The sequence below is a fragment of the Scyliorhinus canicula genome, chromosome 29 (assembly GCF_902713615.1).
Source record: "Scyliorhinus canicula chromosome 29, sScyCan1.1, whole genome shotgun sequence".
Lineage (NCBI taxonomy): Eukaryota > Metazoa > Chordata > Chondrichthyes > Carcharhiniformes > Scyliorhinidae > Scyliorhinus > Scyliorhinus canicula.
The window spans coordinates 14062193-14081818 of record NC_052174.1 but is presented as its reverse complement, the minus strand read 5'-3'; the positions used below and the strand labels follow the sequence as shown (position 1 = coordinate 14081818).

General features: G+C 55.0%; 1 protein-coding gene across 1 annotated transcript; it reads left to right on the top strand.

The window, feature by feature from the left end:
• LOC119958356 (monocarboxylate transporter 13-like) lies at positions 1-11859 on the top strand. The gene is made up of 3 exons (XM_038786812.1): positions 1-94; positions 7612-8403; positions 11046-11859. The coding sequence occupies exons 1-3, from the start codon at positions 1-3 to the stop codon at positions 11321-11323; spliced, it is 1164 nt and encodes a 387-aa protein (XP_038642740.1). The 3' UTR covers positions 11324-11859.
• Positions 11860-19626: the final 7767 nt, after the last annotated feature.

Genomic DNA, 19626 nt, shown 5'->3' with positions numbered 1-19626 from the left:
ATGATGGGGGCATTTCTTTCCAGCTTGGGGCTGATGCTTGCGTGCCTGGCGACCAGCCTGACTCACCTCTACCTCTCGATCGGCCTGCTCTCAGGTGAGTGTGAAAGTGGCCGGAGGAACTGGCCGATTGGCGGCAAGAGGCTGCAGCTTCTCTGCTCTGTGTCTCTCGGTGTGGGTAGGTTCTGGCCGTTATTTGTTTTGTTGGCAGGACGGTGCCCACCCTGACTGGGCCCGATCACTGCCGGCCCTCAGTGGAGGCCATCGAGAGACGGCCAAACTTCCCTCTGGACTGCGCAGCAACCCTGAGCGTCCACAATGTGCCAAGAAAGAAAAATCAGAGATAGCCGCGTGACCAGGGGGCGCTGCGTGACCAGGGAGCGCCGCGTGACCAGGGAGCGCCGCGTGACCAGGGAGCGCCGCGTGACCAGGGAGCGCCGCGTGACCAGGGAGCGCCGCGTGACCAGGGGGCGCCGCGTGACCAGGGGAGAGCCGCGTGACCAGGGAGCGCCGCGTGACCAGGGGGCGCCGCGTGACCAGGGAGCGCCGCGTGACCAGGGAGCGCCGCGTGACCAGGGAGCGCCGCGTGACCAGGGAGCGCCGCGTGACCAGGGAGCGCCGCGTGACCAGGGAGCGCCGCGTGACCAGGGGGCGCCGCGTGACCAGGGAGCGCCGCGTGACCAGGGAGCGCCGCGTGACCAGGGGGCGCCGCGTGACCAGGGAGCGCCGCGTGACCAGGGAGCGCCGCGTGACCAGGGAGCGCCGCCTGACGGTTTCACTCCCTGAGGAGATTGCTGACACAGTCCCAACAATCCGAAACCTTAACGCTCGATCGACCAACACCAGCATTTTTAGACAACTTAAAATGACTGTCGCTGAAAACAGGAAACGTTATTGTCTTGCTCCCATTTACAGGAATACCGAAGCGAAGGAGGCAACAAAACTTTTTTTTTTTTTGTTGAAAGTATTTTTATTATAAATTTTCAACATTTTTACAATTTACAACAAGCATCACCCTCCCTCCCCACGCAACACTGACCCCCCTCTCCACGCAACACTGACCCCCCTCTCCACGCAACACTGACCCCCCTCTCCACGCAACACTAACCCCCCTCTCCACGCAACACTAACCCCCCTCTCCACGCAACACATTAACCCCCCACCCCCCACATACCTCGCCCCTTCCTCCCTCAGCATTCAACAGTAACCAACTCTCAATTCAAAATGAACAAACCCCAACTATTGTAGAACCTATCACCCCCCCCTCTCCATCCACCCACCCTACAAAACTTTCTCCAGGGTTAAGAACTCCGGCAGGGCCCCCACCCCACCACCACCACGCCGAGGCACAGGCTGGAGAAGCTGACCTCCACCCCAACAAGATCCGCCTGCGATCAGCCCCCCCCCCGCTGCCGTCTGCAACTCCGACTAGTCTGACACCCCAAATCTGGCCTCTAGGGGACTGGGCTCCAGGCCAACATGCCGAGCCCCCGGAATGGTGCTGACCTTCGACCTCCAAAACCCGTCTGACCTCTGGCGGGACCAGAACAGGTGCACGTGGTTCGCAGAGCCCCTCCCATATCGCTCACAGCCGTCCTCCGCCCCTTCGAACAGCCGGCACATCCTCGACTTGGTCAGGTCCAGCCCTGTGACACCATCTCCACCTGGATCAGCCCCAGCCTCGCGCACAAAGTCGAGGCACTCGCCCTCCGTAGCACCTCACACTACGATCCCTCCTCCAGCGCCACCCCCAGCTCCTCCTCCTCCCTTTTGATCGGTAAGATCCACCTCGCAAAGTCCCGCACCTGCATGTCCCGGCAACCCTCCTCCTCCCGCCCCAACCCAAACCTCTCATTCAGCTCCTCCCAAGCTCGCAAACCGCCCTTCCAGAAGCAGATCCAGATCCTTCATCTCCCTGTTCCCCGTCTCTTCCCACCCCCGGAACTTCGCTCCAAACCTAAATCGCTGCCGAAGCTGCTTCCAAATCTTCAGCATGGCCACCACCACTGGACTCGGCGACCACGTCCCTGGGGCCATCGGGAGCGGTAACGTTGCCAGTTCCCCCAACCCCGACCCGCCCCCCCCCTTACACAAACCCGCCTCCATCCTCAGCCACAAAGCCCCCCACCTTCTTATTTCATCCCTGAACCTTCTCTGCGTTCGGCGCACAATAATAATGCATCAAACCCGGGAGGCCCCCCCCCCCCCCCCCCCGGAGGAATGAACCAGGGGACGGCTGCCACCTATTTTGTTCAGTTGAAACAGGCACAATGTTATTTCTGTGCAAAGAACATGGGCCTGTGAATTAAAAATGTAGATACTAGCACTCTCTGTGCCACACTGTGAACACAACTGATAATCTTAAATTGGTTGTCAGCGTAATTTTTAGCACATTCAGGATTGTTCAGTAAATGTTGTCCAACTGTCGCTCCTATGGGAGCGAGTCCCACATTCTCCCCACTCCCTGTGGGAGCGAGTCCCACATTCTCCCCCACTCCCCGTGGGAGCGAGTCCCACATTCTCCCCCACTCCCCGTGGGAGCGAGTCCCACATTCTCCCCACTCCCCGTGGGAGCGAGTCCCACATTCTCCCCACTCCCCGTGGGAGCGAGTCCCACATTCTCCCCCACTCCACGTGGGAGCGAGTCCCACATTCTCCCCCACTCCCCGTGGGAGCGAGTCCCACATTCTCCCCCACTCCCCGTGGGAGCGAGTCCCACATTCTCCCCCACTCCCCGTGGGAGCGAGTCCCACATTCTCCCCACTCCCCGTGGGAGGGAGCGAGTCCCACATTCCACCCCCCCACTCCCCGTGGGAGCGAGTCCCACATTCTCCCCACTCCCCGTGGAAGCGAGTCCCACATTCTCCCCACTCCCCGTGGGAGCGAGTCCCACATTCTCCCCACTCCCCGTGGAGCGAGTCCCACATTCTCCCCACTCCCCGTGGGAGCGAGTCCCACATTCTCCCCCACTCCCTGTGGGAGAGAGTCCCACATTCTCCCCACTCCCTGTGGGAGAGAGTCCCACATTCTCCCCACTCCCCGTGGGAGCGAGTCCCACATTCTCCCCACTCCCCGTGGGAACGAGTCCCACATTCTCCCCATGGAGCGAGTCCCACATTCTCCCCACTCCCCGTGGGAGCGAGTCCCGCATTGTCCCCGGGGCACTGAGGTGAGGGAAGGGTGGTACCCTGCCACCCCTATGCCACTGAAGCACCGGCAGTGCCATGGTGCCTGGGTGGCATCTTGCCCGTGCCGGGATGGGGCCCGGGGAATCCCTGCCCGTACAAGGTGGTGTACGGAAGGGGGGGCTCATTGGTAAGTTGAGACATTGGTGTGTGGGGGGGGGGGGGGGGTCCGAAGGGGCGTTCCTCACCGAGGCCCCGAAATTGAGCATCATCCCATTTAATAGCCGGGTGCTTCTTGGTGCTGTCGACGGCTAAACGTACCAGACACGGGACTCTTAATTTCTGTTAAACCACCCACAAAGACGGCTGGCGGTTCCATAAGCGTTTAGAGAATACAGAAGTATAGGGCAGCAGCACGGGATACAGGATTAAACCATCTGAAAGTTTCCGTCTGGTGCTGAACCGTGGCTGAGGAGAGTGGTGAGAATGTGGAACTTGAGGTGAATATCCGAGATTTGAGGGGGGGGGGGGGAAGCTGGGTAAACACCTGCGAGAGAGAGAGAAAGGAATAGAAAGATCTGCGGTTAAGGTGGGATGAGCAACGGTTGATGTTTATCTCGCTGCGTCCCTGCACAGTGCTGCATTACCACGGCCGCCCATGGCGTGCCCTTCCTGGACTACACCATTTGCTTACCTTTCAGCAACGCTGATGTGTCAGAACCTGTTCCTTTCTCAATCTGAACCCTATCCAATTTCTCAACTATCTCATATTTCTCCGTGACCTGGGTCGCACCCTCTTTCACAATCGCAAAGTACTTTTACGGGCAGCACAGTGGTTGGCACAGTTGCTTCACGGCGCCAGGGTCTCCGGTTCGATTCCCGGCTTGGGCCACTGTCTGTGCGGAGTCTGCACGTCCTCCCCGTGCCTGCGTGGGTTTCCTCCGGGTGCTCCGGTTTCCTCCCACAGTCCAAAGATGTGCGGGTGAGGTGGACTGGCCGTGATAAATTGTCCCTTAGCGTCCAAAAAGATGGGGTGAGTTGAGGTTACGGGGATAGGGTGGAAGCGTGGACTTGGTGCTCTTTCCAAGGGCCGATGCAGACTGGATGGGCCCAGTGGCCTCCTCTATGGTACTCATTTATTGCCATGCCTTCGACCTCCACAAGGAGATCTGTTGATGGTTCCCAGTCAATCCAACCACCCTGCCACCCGAACCTGCTATGACCCTCCTGTTACGTTGCCACCAGTCAGCTCTCTTTGGGGGACAGCAGCCCATGGCCTCCTGGGACTGCGGCGTCATTTACATGTTACCTTCTGAAATACTTTACTGCGCTTTCTGTGGTAGCTGCTAATCTTTGCCCAGAAACTCTCTCCTCCAGTCTAACTTCCTCTTTCACTTCCCCTCTGTACTTTCCGTGTTTGACAATCATAACCTCAGGTAAAGGAGAAAATGTGGCAGTCAATACGTAGGCAAGACTGCATTGAGATAATGCCCATTTTCTAATATACCGAGGGGTTAATATTAGCCAGGATCCAGGTGTGATTGTTGTAAAAACCCATCGGGCTCACTAATCTTCTTACCCGGTCAGTCCTACACGTGACCCCAGTCCCACAGCGATGTGGTTGACTCTGAACCGCCCCTCCCTGTGACATGGCCGAGTGAGACGCCCTGTTAGAGGGCAATTAGTGATGGGCAGCAAATGCTGTGCCTTGGTAAGCGACGTCTACGTGAGAGAACCTGACAGATCTTATTCTAAAGACTGTAGACTCTGGACAGTGTGGCACTCGCTCAGTGCTGCCACAGTGCCAGCCTGGATTGTGTGCTAGCCACAGAGATGGTTGGTTACCCTTTTCCTCTTCCTGTCTGTCTTCAGCTCTGAATACCCTCCCTATCTCTGTAACCTCCTCCAGCCCCTACGGCCCTCCCTATCACTGTAACCTCCTCCAGCCCCTACCCCGCCCTATCTCTGTAACCTCCTCCAGCACCTACAACCCTCCCTATCTCTGTAACCTCCTCCAACCCCTACAATCTTCCCGATCTCTGTAACCTCCTCCAGCCCCTACGACCTTCCCTACCACTGTAACCTCCTCCAGCCCCTACGACCTTCCCTATCACTGTAACCTCCTCCAGCCCCTACACCCCCTCCCTATCCCTGTAACCTCCTCCAGCCCCTACACCCCTCCCTATCTCTGTAACCTACTCCAGCCCCTACAACCCTCCCTATCTTTGTAACCTCCTCCAGCCCCTACACCCCTCCCTATCTCTGTAACCTCCTCCAGCCCCTACAACCCTCCCTATCTCTGTAACCTCCTCCAGCCCCTACAATCCTCCCTATCTCTGTAACCTCCTCCAGCCCCTACACCCCTCCCTATCTCTGTAACCTCCTCCAGCCCCTACACCCCCTCCCTATCTCTGTAACCTCCTCCAATCCTACACCCCTCCCTATCTCTGTAACCTCCTCCAGCCCCTACAACCCTCCCTATCTCTGTAACCTCCTCCAGCCCCTACAACCCTCCCTATCTCTGTAACTTCCAGCCCCTACACCCCTCCCTATCTCTGTAACCTCCTCCAGCCCCTACGACCCTCCCTATCTCTGTAACTTCCAGCCCCTACACCCCTCCCTGTCTCTAACATCCTCCAGCCCCGACAACCCTCCGAGATCTCTGCGCATTGGGTGCTTCAATATGTTGAAGGTGCTGTGTACCAACATGCAAGCTGGCCGCAGGTGGAGGCCATTCAGCCCCTTCATCTCACTCTTCCGCTCAATAAGATCATGTCTGATCTGTTAGTGTTGAGTTCCACATTCCTCATCTAACCCCCGATAACCTTTGATTCCCTTGCACCAACAAGAATCTATGTACCCCAGCTTAAAAATATTCAGCGACACCCCTGCCCCCCCCCCCCCCCCCCCCCCCCCCCCCCACGGCCTCCACTGCCTTCCGAGGAAGCGGGTTCCAACGCCTCACAACCCTCGGAGGGGAAACAATTCTCCTCATGGCTGCCCTAAAAGAGCGACGCCCAATTTTCAAACCGTGCCCCCTTAGTCTTCCACATCCACCTTGCCGAGACCTTTCAGGCTCCTCCCTCTTCTCAACCCCAGTGGAAACGGGCCTAGTGTCTCCCCTCATAACAAAACTCGCTCATTCCAGGTTTCAGTCCAGTGAACCACCTCGGACACATTTACACCCTTCCTCAAATAAGGAGACCACAACCTCTCTTAATATTCGAGGCGTGGGCTCACCAACGCCCTGTGTGTGTATCTGAAGCGTAACATCTTTCCCCTTGTGTTCAGTTCCTTTCTTAATAAGGGATAGCAGGACCTGCTCAGTTAATGGTTAGGGAGTTGGGGAGAATAACAGAACAAAGAGATCTCGGGGTACAGGTTCATAGCTCCTTGAAGGTGGAGCCGCAGGTGGACAGGGTGGTGAAGAAGGTGAGGTTTTATTGGTCAGAATATTGAATACAGGAGTTGGGACGTCTTGTTGAAGTTGTACAAGACCACACCTGGAATACTGTGTTCAGTTCTGGTCACCCTGTTATAGGAAGGGTGTTGCTAAACTAGAAAGAGTGCGGAAGAGATTTACGAGGATGCTACCAGGATTTGATGGTCTTGAGTTATAAGGAGAGGTTGGATAGGCTGGGACTTTTTTCCCTGGAGCGTAGGAGGCCGAGGGGTGATCTTCATAGAATTTAAAGTGCAGAAGGAGGCCATTCGGCCCATCAAATCTGCACCAGCTCTTGGAAAGAGCACCCTACCCAAGCCCACACCTCCACCCTATCCCCATAACCCAGTAACCCCACCCAACACTAAGGGGCAATTTATCACGGCTAATCCACCTAACCATCTTTGGACTGTGGGAGAAAACCGGAGCACCCGGAGGAAACACACGCAGACACGGGGAGAACATGCAGGCTCCGCACAGGCAGTGACCCAAGCCGGGAATCGGACCTGGGACCCTGGAGCTGTGAAGCAGCAGTGCTAACCACTATGCTACCCATCTTATGGAGGTCTATAAAATAATGAGGGGCATTGATAAGGTAGATATCTTTTCCCAAAGGTAGAGGAGTCTAGAACTAGAGGGCAGAGGTTAAAGGTGAGAGGGGAGAGATACAAAGTAGACCTGAGGGTCATTTCTTCAAGCAGAGGGTGGTGAGCGTCTGGAACGAGCTGCCAGGGGTAGTGGTAGAGGTGGGTACAATTTTGTCCTTTCAAAAGCAGTTAGACAGCTACATGGGCAGGGTGGGTACAGAGGGATATGGGCCAAATGCGGGCAAGTGGGACTAGCTTAGTGATAGAAACTGGGCGGCATGGACAAGCTGGGCCGAAGGGCCTGTTTCCCTGCTGTAAACATCATTAGTCGCCTTAATTACTTGCTGCACCTGCATACTAACTTTCGTGACTCAATTACGAGAGCGCCGAGATCTGTGGACACCTCGAGAATCTCAGTGGTGTTTGTAATTGTCTGTAATTATTTATTGTTGTTTGGCAGGTTTTGGCTGGGCTTTGGTCTTCACCCCAGCCGTTGCTGCAGTTAGCCGCTACTTTAACAAGAGGCGGACCCTGGCAATGGGGATGTCTTTCACCGGGGTTGGCATCGGCTCTTTCGTCTTCTCCCCGCTCTTCCAGTACCTGATTGACGAGTACATGTGGAGGGGGGCATTGCTCATCATCGCCGGCATGATGCTCAACCTCATGGTCTGCGGCGCCCTGATCCGACCCCTGACCCTGAAGGAGGACCTGGTCTGCGCGGCGCCGGGGCCGAGCGGCAGGGGGGCGTCCTGTTGCCGCGGAGCCGGGGGCATGATCTTCGACCTGCTGGACCTGACCCTGCTCCAGCACTGGCCCTTCCTGACCTTGGTGCTGTCCATCACCCTGATCAACACCGGCTACTTTGTGCCGTACGTCCACTTTGTGGCCCACGCCCGCTCCATCGGCTTCGATGAGTACAAGGCCGCGTTCCTGATGTCGGTGGCGGGGGTGATGGACCTGATTGGCCGCCTCCTGTCCGGCTGGTTCTCCGACCTGCGCAGGATGCGACTAGTCCACATCCTGATGCTGTGGACCTTGCTGACGGGGATCAGCCTGATTGCCATCCCGTTCGCCCGCACCTATTCCACGCTGATGACCATCAGTGTGGCCTATGGCTTCTGCGCCGGAGCCCTGACGCCCGTGGTGTTTTCCTTGCTGCCTGAGATCGTCGGGATCGGGAGGATCTACGGAGCTTTGGGACTGCTGCAGATGTTGGAGAGCGTGGGGGGCCTCCTGGGAGCCCCCATATCAGGTACAGTCAGCAACCCCCACCTCCCAAAAACAAACTCCCTCGGTTCGGTATTTCCACTTTTCGAGAGGCGGGTTAGAGGAACTCCACCTGTTTAGGTTATTAAAGGTTATGGAACCAAGTAGTTGGAGTAAGACCATAACACAGGAGCAGAATTAGGCCACTCGGCCCATCGAGTCTGCTCCACCATTCAATCATGGCTGATATTTTCTCATCCCCATTCTCCTGCCTTCTCCCCATAACCCCTGATCCCCTTATTGATCAAGAACCTATCTATCTCTGTCTTAAAGACACTCAGTGATTTGGCCTCCACAGCCTTCTGCGGCAAAGAGTTCCACAGATTCACCACCCTCTGGCTGAAGAAATTCCTCCTCATCTCTGTTTTAAAGGATCGTCCCTTCAGTCTGAGATGGTGAATCCTCTGCTTCTAGTTTTTCCTACAAGTGGACACATCCTCTCCAGATCCACTCTATCCAGGCCTCGCAGTATCCTGTAAGTTTCAATAAGATCCCCCCTCATCCTTCTAAACTCCAACGAGTACAGACCCAGAGTCCTCAACTGTTCCTCATGTGACAAGCCCTTCATTCCAGGGATCATTCTTGTGAACCTCCTCTGGACCCTTTCCAAGGCCCAGCACATCCTTCCTTAGATACGGAGCCCAAAACTGCTCACAATACCCCAAATGGGGTCTGACCAGAGCCTGATACAGCCTCAGAAGTACATCCCTGGTCTTGTATTCTAGCCCTCTCGACGTGAATGCTAACATCGCATTTGCCTTCCTAACTGCCGACTGAACCTGCACGTTAACCTTAAGAGAATCGTGAACAAGGACTCCCAAGGTCCCTTTGTGCTTCTGATTTCCTAAGCATTTGCCCATTTAGAAAATAGCCTATGCCTCCATTCCTCCTTCCAAAGTGCATAACCTCACACTTTTCCACATTGTATTCCATCTGCCACTTCATTGCCCACTCTCCTAGCCTGTCCAAATCCTTCCACAGACCCCTCTGCTTCCTCAATACTACCTGTCCCTCTGCAGATCTTTGTATCATCTGCAAACTTAGCAACAGTGCCTTCAGTCAGATTGTTAATGTCGAGTTGAGATACAGATCGACACAAAAATAGGCGAAAAGGCAGGTTGTGAGGGGGATTCGGGCAGTTTGCAAAGAGATACTGACAGGCTAATTAAGTGGGCAGAATGGTGGCAAGGGGAGTTTAATGTGGGGAAAACGCAATGTCCATTTTGGCAGGGAGAACAACAGAGCTGAGTATTATATAAATGGCGAGAAACTGCAGAGAGCTGCAACACAAAGGGACCCGGGGGGGGCACTTGTGTACGAAACACAAAGCGGTGCGGCGGTAATCGGGAAGCAGAACGGATCGTTGGCCCTCATTTCAAGTTGGGAATTCTTGCTCCGACTGGATACGGTGCTCGTGAGGTCACAGCTGGAGCACTGGCGGTCTCCTGATTTAAGGAAAACTATTATTTTATTGGCGGGGGTTCAGAGAAGGTTCACTGGGGCGATCCCCGGTGTGTGGGGGGACTGTCTTACCAGCAAAGGTTAAACGGGTTGAGACTCAACGGAATTCGGAAGAATGAGAGGTGATCCCATTGAAACTTGGAGGATTTTTAAGGGGGTTGACAGGGTAAATGCTGGAGAGGATGTTGCCCCTCGTGAGAGAGTCTGGGACCAGAGGGCGGAGATTCAGAGCCCCTTTCAGAGTGGGATGAGGAGGGAACTCCTTCCCTCGGAGGGTTGCGGGGCTTTGGAATTCCTCGCCTCAGAGAGAGCTGGGGGGGAGAGTCTATTTAAGGCTGAGATAGATCGTTGATCAGCGAGGGAATCTTGGATTACGGGGAAAGGGTGGGAAAGTGGACGTGAGGAATGTCGGATCGGCCATGATCCAATTGAATCGGCTCGAGGGGCCACATGGCCTGCCCCGTACCTATTTCTTATGGTCTTGTGATGGGCTGAATGGCAGGAACCAGGCCTTTCACAAGGACGTTCCAAGCTGTTTAATGAGCCACGGTGCACCTTTGACGTACAGTCCCTGCTGTAATGTAGGAAAGGTGGCTCCCACAGCCAGATCACCGGGGAGATCCCCCCGTCCGTCACTGCCCCTGTTAGATTTTACCATTCATTCATGTGATTATGGGCCCTTGAAGTGAGCGGCTCGCTCAGCCATTTCAGAGGGGCCGTCGAGATTCAGCCACATTGCTGTGGGTCTGGATTCGCATGTCGGCCAGACCGGGGCAGGGCGGCAGATTTCCTTCCTTGTGACGGCCAACATCAGTTTCCCGGTCATCTTTTAATTTCCAGATTTCTGTTCTTTTTCTAATTGAATTAAAATTTCACCCCTCTGCCGCGCCAGGATTCGAACGCGGATCCGCCAGGCGTTACCCTGGGTCTCGGGATTCCGCGCCCACACCGCCGTCGCCTCCCCCCTGTGGTTGTGGGATGTTTGTGCAACGCCCCGAGGAGGTCCGAGAGGGCCTCTGTTTGCAGTCTCCTAAAGGTGACGCCTCTTGACAGTGCAGCCCCCCCCCCCCCCTCAGCACTGCCCCCCAGGGGCCAGCTCTGGCTATGCACCCGGGCTCCTGAAGCGAGACTTGAACTGACCTAATCTTTGGCACTTTTCTCTTCCAGGCTGGCTGCGCGATGCCACCGGCAACTACACGGCTTCCTTTGTGGTGGCGGGTACCTTCCTCCTCCTCGGCAGCCTGGTCCTCCTTGGTATCCCCAGTGCCTTGTCCTGCTCCTGCCTCCCGCCTGCCAGGTTACCTCGGCTGGAGGAGGAGGAGGAGGAAGAGGAGGAGGAGGAGGAACGCAAGTCCATGGCGGTCTTGAATGGATCTGGCCTGGAGGCACGGTGCCTCCCTATCGAGCCCACCACCGCTGCTTCAATAAACTCCTCAGTGGCCTGAGCTGGGAGCTGACCGAAGGCGGGGAGCGGATGTTGATATTTAAATCGAGCGCTCTCCAATTCCAATTCAGAACGGAGTCAGTACTGTCGCCACTGCGTCAGCCAGTGGGTTGGGGGTCGAGGCAGAATTCACGGCAAACAGAGTCTATTCAAGTGGAGCCTCTGCAGATGACAACAAGCGGAGGCTCGTGACTGAAACTATGGCAAAGTCCCCCGATACAAGCAGGATAATTTCCCTAGCAGGAGGCAGTAAGTGGAGGATGGTTCCACAATACAAATTAGGTGCGGAAAGTCAATCGTTTAAAATAGTGTGGTCCCCGTTGGTGGAGGAATTAGCCCCCCCCCCCCATTCCACTGGACAGTCTGTTGTGTGCGTGTGGTTGTCGGAAGAAGGTGAGAGCAGGCGTGATGGTTGCTGCTGTCAAATAGCCCACTGCCGCTTGCTTTTGGCAAGCTTGTGTGTGTGTGTGTGTGTGTGGAAATGATACCGGAGGAATAGGCAGCTCCTTGTGAGGAGGGGGCGAAAATTGGGGGGGGGGGGGGGGGCGGGATAGCAGTGTGGAAGGTGTCCCGAGGGCAGGTCATACCTGGTGTGGTAACAAGCTCGCAACTCGCGGCGCTTCCTCCCCGACGCCTTTCTAGAACAGAACAAGGCGAGCCCCCTTATTGCTGTAACTTCGCTGAGCGCCCAGCCCATCCCCTGCACCCAAACCCCTTCCCCCAACCTCCCGAGTGTGAAGACGCCAGTTGATAACTACCAAAGCCACAAAATTCTAATGCTGACAGAATCATTGAGAAACTGTGGAAACAGCCATTGATGCAATCATTCCTCTTGACTTGAAGATCTGATTTTTTTGTTTTGTTCTTTGTTGTTGATATTTCCAATCGCCTGTTTGCGCGAACCGATGTGTATTTGGAGCGTCCGGTGAGGGGGACAGCTGGGAATCTCCCACTTGGCATTCCTGTACTCAGCGCCCTGGCATACCCTCTCCCTCCCGGACTTGCGCCAGTCGATGTGCCTTGGCATTCGGGTAACTAACTCGAGGGAGGTGTGTGTGAGTGGGCGGCGACACTAATTCTGCAACGAGATTTCCCGCTGCCCCCCCCCCCCCTCCCCACGGTGCAATTTCTCAGGAATCCCGTTATCCCGACCACTTCCCAAAAAAACCCGCTGCCTGTTTGTTGCTGCGTCCTATCGGAAACTTGAAAATGTGGAGACAATAAAATCACTTTTTGAAAAAAAAAACTTCCTGTCTTATTCCTTTTCTTGTTGAAACCAGGCCTCTGCCACCCCCCGCACCGTGATCCGGTCGGCTGTTGCTGCCTGTGAGAGCTTACTGTGCCGAATCTCCGACATTACAGCAGGGGCTGTACTTCAAAGATGCACCATTGGTTATTAAACGGCTTCCAGGAACGATACCTGGACCATAGGGGTTAAGTTACGAGGCGAGATTACACAAATTAGGCCTGTTTTCGCTAGAATTTAGAAGGTTAAGGGGAGATTTGATCGAAGCATTCCAAGATATTAACAGGAAAGGACGGGGTAGATGAAGATAAACTATTTCCATGGGTTGGCGACTCTAAAACTAGGCGGCACAGTCTACAAATTAGGGCCAGATGGTTCAGGAGAGATGTCGGGAAGAAGTTCTGTACTCACAGGCTGGTAGGGGGTTGGAAATCCCTCCCACAAACAGCACTTGAAGCTGAAACAGTTCATTTTAAAGCTGAAATTGACAGATTTTAGTTGAGCAAAGATATTAAGGATTTGGGCCAGATGCAGGTTTATGGAGTTGGGTCACAGATCTCATTGAACGGCGAGACAGGCTCGAGGGGCTGAATGGCCTCCTCCTGTTCCTATGTAAATTCCACCAATCCTCTGACCTCCTCCAGCCCTGCTGCCCTCAGGTCTCTACACTGGGACGGCTGTGTAGCGCAGTGGTTAGCACTGTTGCTTCACAGCGCTCGGGTCCCGGGTTCGATTCCTGGTTTGGGTCACTGTCTGTGCGGAGTCTGCACGTTCTCCCCGTGTCTGCGTGGGTTACGTGGAATGGCCGTCCTACATATCCCCGAGTGTCCAAAAGGTTAGGTGAGGTTGCTGGGTTACGGGGATAGGGTGCTCTTTCAGGGGCTGGTGTAGACTCGATGGGCCGAATGGCCTACTTCTGCACTGTAAATTCTATGACTCCTGGCTTGCCCTGTATTCCTGGCCCAGTAGGGACTGTTGCCTTCCTGTGTTTCTAGCCCAAGTTCTGGAATGCCTTCCTAAAATTCCCCCCCCCACCCCACCCCTCCTTTCTTCAAGAGGGTCCTCACAATTGACCAGGTCTTTGACGATGGGTCCGAGTATCACCTCATCAGGCTCCGTATTGAACAGTTTTCGATATTTGATGCTGTGGGATATGTTTGCTCTGACCAAGGTGCTATACAAATGCAGGATGTTGTTGGGACAAGGGGTGGGGGGAGGAGGGCTCTGTATCTTCAAGAGAGGATAGGCTTCGGCGAAGATTACAGGGAAACAACCTTGGTCACTTTAGCAATTCCTAATCATCCCGGTGTCAATTTGCTGGAAGCAATCTCGTTGACACTGTACTGTTGCCTCGAGTGACTCCCACGTTAACAGTTGACACATGGGGAGTCAATGTTGACAACCATTCCAGTGAAATAGCTGATGGAAATAACACTTTCCCAGAAGCTGAATTCATGGGATACATTTCGAGCATCAGAGATTTTCGGGACTATGAATTGGCCCTTGTGGACAGCTCCCAGCAGGTTTCTGGATTGTATATCACCATCATGTTACAGGGGCTGGGGTACGGGTCCCACACACACACTGACTCACTGGGGTATGGGTCCCACACACACTGACTCTCACTGGGGTACGGGTCCCACACACACTGACTCTCACTGGGGTACGGGTCCCACACACACTGACTCTCACTGGGGTACGGGTCCCACACACACTGACTCACTGGGGTACGGGTCCCACACACACTGACTCTCACTGGGGTACGGGTCTCACACACACTGACTCTCACTGCGGTACGGGTCTCACACACACTGACTCTCACTGGGGTACGGGTCCCACACACACTGACTCACTGGGGTACGGGTCCCACACGCACTGACTGTCACTGGGGTATGGGTCCCACACACACTGACTCTCACTGGGGTACGGGTCCCACACACACTGACTCTCACTGGGTTATGGGTCCCACACACACTGACTCTCACTGGGGTATGGGTCCCACACACACTGACTCTCACTGGGGTACAGGTTTGTCCCACAGGATCATCAATAGAATCCCTACAGTGCAGAAGAAGGCCATTTGGCCCTTCAAGTCTGCACCGACCCTCCGAATGAACACCTTACCTCGGCCCACTCCCCCATAAACCTGTAACCCCAACTAACTTGAATATTGAGGGACAATTTCACCATGGCCAATCCACTTAACCTGCCGATCTTTGGACTGGGGGAGGAAACCGGAGCACCCGGACACGGGGAGAAAGTGCAAACCCCACACAGTTGCCCAAGGCCGAAAGTGAACCCAGGTCCCTGGCGCTGTGAGGCAGCGGGGGTGCGATTGGGTGACAACAGGGTATTGGGGGGGGGGGGGGGTTAATAACAGGGGACAGGGTTGGTTGGGGGGGGTGTGGGGGTTATTAAAAGGGGGCACATTTGGTGGAGGTCAGCTTGCTCGCACTAAGAGGGAAGCAGATCGGGTCAGACTCCGAGGAATTAGAGAACGTCCACCTGATTTGACGAAGCTTCCTGGGTTATACGATTCTGCAGTAAACTAATTCTGTGGGAACATCAGTGTATCTACATGAACATGAGGAGGAGGCCTTGTTTTAATGTCTCACAGATAAGGTGCCGTGACGGTTCCTCAATTATCAGTTAACTCTGAGAGTGGGAGGGTGAGTTTCACAGCCTTGGACCTCGAGCTTGGTGAATCAAACAGCTCACACATGGTAAACCGCGTCCTCTGTCCGAGCTGCCATTCTATCTCGTTCAGCCCCTTCACGTACCCCTGATAAACATTGCAGATTGGAAAGTGCAAAGGGGCTTAACGGAACAGTAAGCTTTCTGACTCCCCTAGTGAAGCGGCTCCTCATCAAATAAAACCTTTCGTCGGAACCTCACGGGGAGGGTGACAAATTCTGACGACCGGTTTCGCTCACTCCCAAGACGGGTGCAGTCCCTGACCATCACTGCACCAAAAGCCAGGAACTCCCTAACAGCACTGTGGATGGACCTACACCTCCGGGACTGCAGCGGTTTGAGAAGGGGGCTCGCCATCACCTTCTCAAGGGGCAATTCAGGATCGGCAACAAATGTGGGGTCCGGCCAGCAATGCTAACATCTGTGAATTAATTTAAAACCAGCAACGGTTAGATAGAGATTAAAGCCCCCTCTGCACTGTCACCCATCAAACACTCCCAGGACAGGTACAGCACGGGGTTAGATACAGAGTAAAGCTCCCTCTACACTGTCCCCATCAAACACTCCCAGGACAGGTACAGCACGGGGTTAGATACAGAGTAAAGCTCCCTCTACACTGTCCCCATCAAACACTCCCAGGACAGGTACAGCACGGGGTTAGATACAGAGTAAAGCTCCCTCTACACTGTCCCCATCAAACACTCCCAGGACAGGTACAGCACGGGGTTAGATACAGAGTAAAGCTCCCTCTACACTGTCCCCATCAAACACTCCCAGGACAGGTACAGCACGGGGTTAGATACGGAGTAAAGCTCCCTCTACACTGTCCCCATCAAACGCTCCCAGGACAGGTACAGCACGGGGTTAGATACAGAGTAAAGCTCCCTCTACACTGTCCCCATCAAACACTCCCAGGACAGGTACAGCACGGGGTTAGATACAGAGTAAAGCTCCCTCTACACTGTCCCCATCAAACACTCCCAGGACAGGTACAGCACGGGGTTAGATACAGAGTAAAGCTCCCTCTACACTGTCCCCATCAAACACTCCCAGGACAGGTACAGCACGGGGTTAGATACAGAGTAAAGCTCCCTCTACACTGTCCCCATCAAACACTCCCAGGACAGGTACAGCACGGGGTTAGATACGGAGTAAAGCTCCCTCTACACTGTCCCCATCAAACACTCCCAGGACAGGTACAGCACGGGGTTAGATACAGAGTAAAGCTCCCTCTACACTGTCCCCATCAAACACTCCCAGGACAGGTACAGCACGCGGTTAGATACAGAGTAAAGCTCCCTCTACACTGTCCCCATCAAACACTCCCAGGACAGGTACAGCACGGGGTTAGATACGGAGTAAAGCTCCCTCTACACTGTCCCCATCAAACACTCCCAGGACAGGTACAGCACGGGGTTAGATACGGAGTAAAGCTCCCTCTACACTGTCCCCATCAAACACTCCCAGGACAGGTACAGCACGGTGTTAGATACAGAGTTAATCTCCCTCTACACTGTCCCCATCAAACACTCCCAGGACAGGTGCAGCACGGGGTTAGATACAGAGTAAAGCTCCCTCTACACTGTCCCCATCAAACATTTCCAGGACAGGTCCAGCATGGGGTTAGAGACAGAGTAAAGCTCCCTCTACACTGTCCTCATCAAACACTCCCAGGACAGGTACAGCACGGGGTTAGATACAGAGTAAAGCTCCCTCTACACTGTCCCCATCAAACACTCCCAGGACAGGTACAGCACGCGGTTAGATACAGAGTAAAGCTCCCTCTACACTGTCCCCATCAAACACTCCCAGGACAGGTACAGCACGGGGTTAGATACGGAGTAAAGCTCCCTCTACACTGTCCCCATCAAACACTCCCAGGACAGGTACAGCACGGGGTTAGATACGGAGTAAAGCTCCCTCTACACTGTCCCCATCAAACACTCCCTGGACAGGTACAGCACGGTGTTAGATACAGAGTTAATCTCCCTCTACACTGTCCCCATCAAACACTCCCAGGACAGGTGCAGCACGGGGTTAGATACAGAGTAAAGCTCCCTCTACACTGTCCCCATCAAACATTTCCAGGACAGGTCCAGCATGGGGTTAGAGACAGAGTAAAGCTCCCTCTACACGGTCCCCATCAAACATTCCCAGGACAGGTAGAGCACGGGGTTAGATACAGAGTAAAGCTCCCTCTACACTGTCCCCATATGGAGAGTGTGGACAGTGTGTGAGGGTGTGCAGAGTGTGTGAGGGTGTGGAGAGTGTGTGAGGGTGTGGAGAGTGTGTGAGGGTGTGGAGAGTGTGTGAGGGTGTGGAGAGTGTGTGAGTGTGGAAAGGGTGTGAGGGTGTGGAGAGTGTGTGAGGGTGTGCAGAGTGTGTGAGTGTGTGGAGAGTGTGTGGGTGTGGAGAGTGTGAGGGTGTGGAAAGTGTGTGAGGGTGTGGAGAGTGTGAGGGTGTGGAGAGTGTGAGGGTGTGGAGAGTGTGTGAGGGTGTGGAGAGGGTGTGAGGGTGGAAAGGGTGTGGGTGTGGACAGTGTGGAGAGTGTGTGAGGGTGTGGAGAGTGTGTGAGGGTGTGGAGAGTGTGTGAGGGTGTGGAGAGTGTGTGAGGGTGTGGAGAGTGTGTGAGGGTGTGGAGAGTGTGTGAGGGTGTGGAGTGTGTGAGGGTGTGGAGAGTGTGTGAGGGTGTGGAGAGTGTGTGAGGGTGTGGAGAGTGTGTGAGGGTGTGGAGAGGGTGTGAGGGTGTGGAGAGTGTGTGAGGGTGTGGAGAGTGTGTGAGGGTGTGGAGAGTGTGTGAGGGTGTGGAGAGTGTGTGAGGGTGCGGAGAGTGTGTGAGGGTGTGGAGAGTGTGTGAGGGTGTGGAGAGTGTGTGAGGGTGTGGAGAGTGTGTGAGGGTGTGGAGAGTGTGTGAGAGTGTGGAAAGTGTGTGAGGGTGTGGAGAGTGTGTGAGGGTGTGGAGAGGGTGTGAGGGTGTGGAGAGTGTGTGAGGGTGGCAAGGGGTGAGGGTGTGGAGAGTGTGTGTGGGTGTGGAGAGGGTGTGAGGGTGTGGAGAGTGTGTGAGGGTGTGGAGAGGGTGTGAGAGTGTGGAGAGTGTGTGAGGGTGGCAAGGGTGTGAGGGTGTGGAGAGTGTGAGGGTGTGGAGAGTGTGTGAGGGTGTGGAGAGTGTGTGAGGGTGTGGAGAGTGTGTGAGGGTGTGGAGAGTGTGTGGAGAGTGTGAGAGTGTGTGAGGGTGTGGAGGGTGTGAAGTGGAGAGTGTGAGGGTGTGGAGAGTGTGTGAGGGTGTGGAGAGTGTGTGAGTGTGTGGAGAGTGTGAGGGTGTGGAGAGTGTGTGAGGGTGTGGAGAGGGTGTGAGGGTGTGGAGAGTGTGTGAGGGTGTGGAGAGTGTGTGAGGGTGGGAGAGTGTGGAGAGTGTGTGAGGGTGTGAGTGTGTGAGGGTGTGGGGACTGTGGAGAGTGTGTGAGGGTGTGGAGAGTGTGTGAGTGTGTGTAGAGTGTGAGAGTGTGGAGAGTGTGTGAGGGTGTGGAGAGTGTGTGAGGGTGTGGGGACTGTGGAGAGTGTGTGAGTGTGTGGAGAGTGTGTGAGTGTGTGGAGAGTGTGAGAGTGTGGAGAGTGTGTGAGGGTGTGGAGAGTGTGTGAGGGTGTGGAGAGTGTGTGAGGGTGTGGAGAGTGTGTGAGGGTGTGGAGAGTGTGTGAGGGTGTGGAGAGTGTGTGAGGGTGTGGAGAGTGTGTGAGGGTGTGGAGAGTGTGTGTGGGTGTGGAGAGTGTGTGAGGGTGTGGAGAGGGTGTGAGGGTGTGGAGAGGGTGTGAGGGTGTGGAGAGGGTGTGAGGGTGTGGAGAGTGTGTGAGGGTGTGGAGAGTGTGTGGGTGTGGAGAGTGTGTGAGGGTGTGGAGAGTGTGTGTGGGTGTGGAGAGTGTGTGAGAGTGTGGAGAGTGTGTGAGGGTGTGGAGAGTGTGTGAGAGTGTGGAGAGTGTGTGAGAGTGTGGAGAGTGTGTGAGAGTGTGGAGAGTGTGTGAGGGTGTGGAGAGTGTGTGAGAGTGTGGAGAGTGTGTGAGGGTGTGGAGAGTGTGTGAGGGTGTGTGAGGGTGTGGAGAGTGTGTGAGAGTGTGTGAGGGTGTGTGAGGGTGCGGAGAGTGTGTGGGTGTGGAGAGTGTGTGAGGGTGTGGAGAGTGTGTGAGGGTGTGGAGAGTGTGTGAGTGTGGAAAGGGTGTGAGGGTGCGGAGAGTGTGTGGGTGTCGTGAGTGTGGAGAGGGAGTGTGCACGAGGTTATCTACCATCTTGAACATTTCCAGTAATATGTGACAACAGAGTACCCAACCCAATTTTGGGGTGGGCATTGGCGGGGGTGGGGCTGGATAGCTAA

Coding starts and splice junctions, on each gene's coding strand:
- LOC119958356 (XM_038786812.1), top strand. CDS start 1: ATGATGGGGGCATTTCTTTCCAGCTTGGGGCTGATGCTTGCGTGCCTG. Junction 95..7,611: donor CTCGATCGGCCTGCTCTCAG/GTGAGTGTGAAA, acceptor GTTGTTTGGCAG/GTTTTGGCTGGGCTTTGGTC. Junction 8,404..11,045: donor CCTGGGAGCCCCCATATCAG/GTACAGTCAGCA, acceptor TTTCTCTTCCAG/GCTGGCTGCGCGATGCCACC.